At 32.2% G+C, this 6,988-nt stretch overlaps 1 protein-coding gene across 1 annotated transcript; it reads right to left on the reverse strand.

Moving 5' to 3' along the window:
* Window positions 1–2,860: 2,860 nt before the first annotated feature.
* Window positions 2,861–5,748, reverse strand: LOTGIDRAFT_111325 (hypothetical protein; the record flags this gene model as incomplete). The annotated part of the gene is made up of 3 exons (XM_009048857.1): window positions 2,861–3,113; window positions 3,792–3,940; window positions 4,972–5,748. The coding sequence occupies 3 exons, from the start codon at window positions 5,746–5,748 to the stop codon at window positions 2,861–2,863; spliced, it is 1,179 nt and encodes a 392-aa protein (XP_009047105.1).
* Window positions 5,749–6,988: the final 1,240 nt, after the last annotated feature.

A 6,988-nucleotide genomic window follows, 5' to 3' on the forward strand; every position in this document is an offset into this window, starting at 1 on the left:
ATGCATATTTTAGTCTTTAGAACGGTTGATTTTTTTAGTAAGACATTCGGATTACTAAATAGCCTAAGCTTCAGACTACAAATAAATCGCTCATTGTTAAGTAGATCCATGCTAAGAATTTGGCTAAAAGTTATGAACAGTGGGATTGGGCGGATTTAAATTTCTAAATCCTCTCTAACCATCAGCAAAAATCGGTTATTGCTTATATTCAGACAAAATTTTCCTCATTGCACACTTTATGGCATATCCAATCTTCAAAAGCAAAATCAGGAGCAGAAAAGTATGACTGTGTTTCAATTCAGGGAAAAAAATAGTTCAGTTACTAGTTATGAACACTCTTGAAAGAGAAAACGAATTCTTTTAACTTTATTTTTATTGAAAAAACAAACAAATTATTTAAAATACTCAAATTATTATCATTCTTTTCATTTGTACAAAATTATCATAGTCCTTACATAAGGATGAAATTTTCTATCCTTTGTAGGTGCATCTTCACAATGTCAAGTTGTTACAAACTTCATATCATACCTTGACAGCAATAGCCACCCTTCTTAGCTTCTTATCCAGGTAGCTACCGGTATTTGGTTGGATTGTATGCCAGAGAATACAGCCAATCAAAATTCATGAAAAAATCAACAATAAGTCATAATATTTTCAGTCTGTCTGTCGGGGTCTATGAATGACTGTATTCGGTGGCATACAATCCAATCAATTCGCTGCATTTTGAGATACAAGAAAGGTTGCTATTGAAGTCAAGGTATAGAACGAAGCTCGAAATAGCTTGACATTGTGAAGATGTTCTATGTGCATCATGAACACATTTTCTACAAGCACCATTTAGATGTCCTGTTTATGTCTGTGGATAATTTGAATGGATTCACCATCTGAACATGTATTCTGAAATTATAGGAACCACAGACATCAGACAGGAAATTTGAATCATGCGAATAGCAACTACATATAAAATCGAAATTGAAAAAAAAATTAGCTAATTCTGCTGTCTTGGCAAAATTTTCCTCGATGCCTAAATTCTTCAATAGCTCAATCTGGAGGCAACCCACCTTGTAGACTGAGTAGCAAGTCTTAAATAATTATAAATCTTTTAAGTTTGGAACTTCAACAAATAAAACATTTATAAAATGAAATCGTATTCAAAATAAGAGGCTTTTTTAGCACATAACATATAAAACTTAAAAACAAACCATCACTTAAAATCATGACTTCAGTCTTTTTACAGAAGATAAATTTTTTCTTTCATGGAATTTCATTTTAGACATCACCATGTTTTGAAAAGCGTTTCAATGACTTCATTTTGTGATACAGAATGGAAATCAAGTCAGTAGTGATGTTTCTGAAATCACATAATGTTAATTTGTCATTCTCAGGCTTTCTTGATTCTTGTGATGTGAAATAGGCTCATTAGTGCTTAAAGGGACAGTGTGCCATTTTTTTTCTTTAGTCTCTGAAACAGGCATTCAGTAATAGACTTTGTGATATATAGAAAAGACATATATAGGAACAGTAAGTAAAAATCCTAGTTGAAGTTTTTTAAAGGAATTATGCGATTTTCGTACATTTCTAGTATTTCTGAAGACTATTTACATATATTGAAGGCTAAAATCAACAGGCAAAATTTAGATTATTTTAATACATCAGAGGCTGATGAAAATTGGCCTTAGACAGAGGTATGGCTTATTATTGCTACTTAATACTAATTACACAAGTTACCCACAGTATAGTTCTATTTGTGACCACTGATTTGTTTGATTCACCATGGTACACTGTTCAGGGTCAGTTGGATTCTAAATACAAGAATATCAGATTCCAAATACATCAAATGTATTCATTTTAAATAACAAATTAAAAAATCCAATTTTTCAATCACATTAAAATCAGCGTTCTTTGATCACATCATCTAATGTTCTTTTCATAATCACAGCACTTTTTAACCGTTTTGTTCCGGCGACTTTTTTTCTAAGTTCTTCGCGCATTTTTTCTTCCCTTTGCTGTTCCTTAACTTCCATATTCTTCAAAATTTTTTCTCGCAATTCTCTCTCTTGTTCTTCCAACTCAATCGCTTTCCTTTTCTTCATTTCAGCTTTTCGTTTCACTTCATTCTTCATTTGTTCTTCCTCTTCTTTCACTTGTCTCAATCGCTCATCTTCTAATTCTTTCTCTCTCTTTTTCAAATCTTCTTTACATTTGATTTCCTGAAAGAGCAGTCTAATTAAAGTAGATGTTATCAGGTGAGGTCAAAAGGTTATTTGAGACCCTAGTGGCTATCCTAAAAAAAAACTAATAAAAAAAACGAAACGAAAGTTGGGTCTAATTCTAATTAAACTGAAAGACGCGTAGGGTTGATACTGTCAGCTACTTAAAAGCACATGTATACAAATATAATTGAATTATTTCTATTATTTATTAATTTTATATTTACAAAATGATATTGAAATATGTTCTAAAATTATAAATATCAAACATCGCAGCATCCATTTCTGAAGCCCCTTTTAAACGGACGCCATTTTTTTGACCAATCATACCTTAGTCTCATTAAATGGAATTTTTTAGCTAAGCAAATCAGTAATAGTTTTCACAGCTCATCGACAAAATTTGAGCCTACAAATCCATGTGTGTCAAGAATTTTTCGTAAAAAGGCAAGTTTTCTTTTTTATGAGACACTGCCTGTAGAAAAGACATTATATAAAATAGGAAAAGAAATTCCTAGTTTGAGATATCTTTGAAGGAATTATGCAATTTTTTCGTACATTTCTAGTACATCTGAAGAATTGACCGCATCTGTCCCTTTAAATTTACTTAAAGTGGTTGAATAGCAAGAATTTATAACTAAGCAACCTAAAATTCAAATTCTCACCTTTACTCTATCAAATAATACTGATAACAGATGTATAGACTGTAACTTTCTTTCAGCTAGTAGAAACTTTCGTTCTTCTAGAGCTATCTTTAACTGCATTCGCTCTTCTTCTTCTCGTTTCTTCTTCTCTAATTTCTTTCTCCTTCTAATTTCTTCCCTCTCTCTTTGTCTAGCCTCTCTGATTTTAATTTTATCCAACCTTCTCCTTTCCTTTTCTCTTTCCTCTTCTTCTTTCTTTTGTCTGAAGAAAATAGAATGAATGAATTAAATGAATGTTACAAAATGAGAAAAGCAAGAAATAACTACAGTGTATTTTATGAGGATAACATCTTAGGCTCACAATAAAGGATCTTTTCTACCAGCTGGTCCTTGGCTTAACCTCCTGGCATTGATTTTTCCTAGATTATCCAGATCCATTTACAGCTGGATCGACTGGAAATATCAGTGAAGATGATATATTCAAGGTCATTGGGCGTTCACAAAAACTGAATTTTCTTCACTGCGAAAGGAAATATTAAGAAAAGTTTTGCAGAATTGAAATAGATATAGTAATAGAAATAGATATTTGCTTAATCAGCTGCTTTCAAAAATTTAAAAGATAGGAAGTAGATCACATCCAAATATGTCCACTTTGAGAAACAAAAAAGTTTAACTTAGTTTCATAAATATCACTCGAAAATAAAGACCTTGGTTGATTTCTGCCAATGTACATTTTCCATAATTGCAGAAGAACCTTAAACTTTAGGTTCTAATTCTGATAGGTGATACAGATAGATATCAGCTTGTAAAGCAAATATTTAGACATATTTGAAAATGTAGTTTATATTACAAAGAAAAAAAATACTTAAATTTTAATTAACCAGTAGTTCTATGGAAGGTAACAAATCTTGTGGGGTAGTCAGCTCCCAGAATCCTGTACCTTTCTTCTCTTTCTTTCTTTTCTTCTGCTTCTTTTTCCTTCCGAACTTTGTCCTCTCGTAATCTTTCTAGTTCTTCCAGCTTTTCCCTTTCTAATCTTCTTTTTCGGATGTTTTTATCAGTCAGATGCTTCGTTTTGTCAAAGTCAACCTAAAAAAAAAAGCTCACATAAAATAACACACAGCAAAGTTTGTTCAGAAAAAAAATCTTCTGCAAACCTATAGATAGGGCCTGGAGAATATTAAGCATTAATATATCGCGATATAGGTATATATCACGATAAGTTTAAGTTTGTTTTTTACTGGTTTTTGAAACAAAATTATGATCTACTTATATTAAATGTAACATTAACAATAAATATCATGAAAAAAAAACATGTGTTTCAAATATTAAGTTACTTGTTAAAATTGTGTAGATGATCTTATCTTGACAAAAATATCATGATAACTATGATATATCACAATATGGCGATATTTCTGTATTTTTTAATCAGGTGATATTATTAACAATATAAATTCCTATACCGGTATTTATCGTGATACCGGTATATCGCCCAGCCCTACCTATAGAAGTCCTCAAGTTCAAAGGATGCTGAGCATAAAAATGGCTCTAATCTTACCTATTATTATCTATATTTCTTCAAACTTAAATGCATCTTTCATTTTCACACAAGATCATTCAATATGTACCACTTGTATGCGATAATGCACAAAGTTACTTTTTGTGGCCTCTTGTTTGGAAACAAATACTTAAAGGAATACCACCTCTTAGAATGGACATGTAATTTAAAGTCTCGAAATTGCTCAATAAGTGTATTGTCCATTAGTTGGACTAAAGAATAGAATCTCATACACGACACTGTATACATGAAACTAATTAATTATTGAAAAAACACTGCTAAAGATGTTCCAAAATTACTTAGTTTCATGAATTATTACTTAGTTTTATTCATTTATTGGAGTAAAGTTGAATTCTGTTGTAAAGTTTTGACAACAGTAAGTTCAATGATGAACTAAGACTCATTTTAACCAAGTATAATTTTTCTTTATTTTTTTGTCATCCTAAGAGGTAGTATACCTTTAAAGTAAAGTGTCTAATTTATATCTGATCTGCTAAGTTGATATAATAGAGAACCATTTCTAAACTGCTAAAATATGACAATTAGCACTGTTCAATGTTACCTTTATATTTGCTGTCAGTGCTTTGTCGCCATCTTTGAACATTAACTTCATACCTCTCAGAGCATCCATAGCTTTCATAAAACTAATATACTCTTTATATTGTACAAAACAATCAAATGTCAGGCCCTGGTTATAATTAAATGTTTGAATACCACCAGGTTTTGTGGCTGCTATAATTTCACGTCGATATGGATCTAGCATGGGAATGTCTACACACCTCACTTCACCAAAAACTTCAAAAACTCTCCGTAATGTGGTTTCACTAGGCTTGTCTTTGTCTGAAGAGCTGTTTGATGCAAACCAGCGTGTTGGAAGATCTTTTAAATGGATACAGTCAGGTCTTTCACCAGCTTTCATTTCATTCATGTTTTTAGCATCACGGAAATAGGAATCCCAATCATGCTTGGATGGAAAGTTTATTTTGGCTTCTGCTGCTCGCATTTTCAGAACTTCTGTGAAGCCACTTAACTTTAAAATTTTGGTATCCAATTTGGCTATCAAAAGTTTGATTTTGCCTTTATTTTCTATTTCCCCTTCTAGCCTAATGAATTCTAGAGTGCTCTTAACAATTTTGAGTGTGATAAAAGTCTCTGGTGTGATCATATGTTTGATACGTTCCATCACCTCCCAATTAGATATAGCTTTTCCTGATGGTCCTTTTAACTGAGGTAACTGTACACATATATTCAGTTTGGCTATTGGTTTAATATATAGATGGCCTGGCCCATATAATTCTGTAGCTTCAGATGTGTCTGTGCAAAGTGTGGTGTTCGCCATTTGGATCTCATCAAAGTATCAGGAATTTATAAAACTTGAAGCAAATTTTCATCTTTTTAACTGTGAAATAAAAAAACAAAATTAATTGGTCCAGCACTAGTCTAAAAAATAGCTAAGACATCAAGTTTTTGGAAGACAATTGCTTTGAAAGTTTATGACCTTGACAACTTAACAGCCAATCAAATTGCTGATAGCTTTCAAGAAAAAGACAGAGAAATTGTCATAATTTTCTCTCTACGCCAATCAATTTAAAATTTCTGATAAATAAACATGACCAGTTGTTAATATTGATTGACTTTAATTCAGACATGTTGTTCTATGCTTGAAGTGGAAATTTAATCGAATAAATCTGGTCTAATGTAAATGAAACCACCATATGTTTTGCAATAGGAAGTCATTGAGAGCTCTGTTTTAGCTAAACTAGACTAGCATTGCAGAAGGGGTTAGCTGTCGACTTCCTCAACGTGAACACTGTCTACATTCGATTGATACACATGAAAAAAAGATGCAAAGCCCTACTGTATACTCTGAGTAATTGAGCCTTTTAGAATAGTACAGGCATTGCTAACGATGTATTCGCAAAATCTATTCAATTCACAAAAACATGTGTAAACCTTCACCGAATTACAAAAAAAACATTAGGAAATAATTATACAAGTTTACCCACCATTTTGTGAAAAGGGGAATAACTGCCAAAAATAAAATGTTACGTTAATTTTCATGCCGATCATAATAATAATAAATAATAATAAGAAAACGAAAAACTTTCGGGAAGCCTCATAAATTGTTTGAAATATGAAGAATAAATTTGGGACTGATATGGAAAATGCCCGACTATTTAGGCCATATATCGAATGGTCCGAACGAAACCCACAGTAGCAATATGACTATTATATACAGGTAGGGGTGATCGGGGCGAGTTGTAACAATTTTCACAATATCTGCTATTTTACAAAAAAAACGACATCAATTTATGAAAATTGATTTGTAATATTGAAAGAGCTTAGACGACTCTATCTTTGACGTAAAATCCCTTTCCTCTATGAAATCCCTATTCCAAGATCAGTCTCTATCAGCTATTGCCCTCCATAAATGCGGCCGTCCCTTTTGGCACATTGGGCTTGTTACGGACTGATGGATATTTTGAAACAGTAGTCTTTATCGTGCATACCAGCCATAAGCCACCAGCGTTTTTTTATTAAGTCAAAGGGCAATAATTCAGACACCGTAATCCGATTAT

The sequence above is a fragment of the Lottia gigantea genome (genome assembly GCF_000327385.1).
Source record: "Lottia gigantea unplaced genomic scaffold LOTGIsca_13, whole genome shotgun sequence".
Lineage (NCBI taxonomy): Eukaryota > Metazoa > Mollusca > Gastropoda > Lottiidae > Lottia > Lottia gigantea.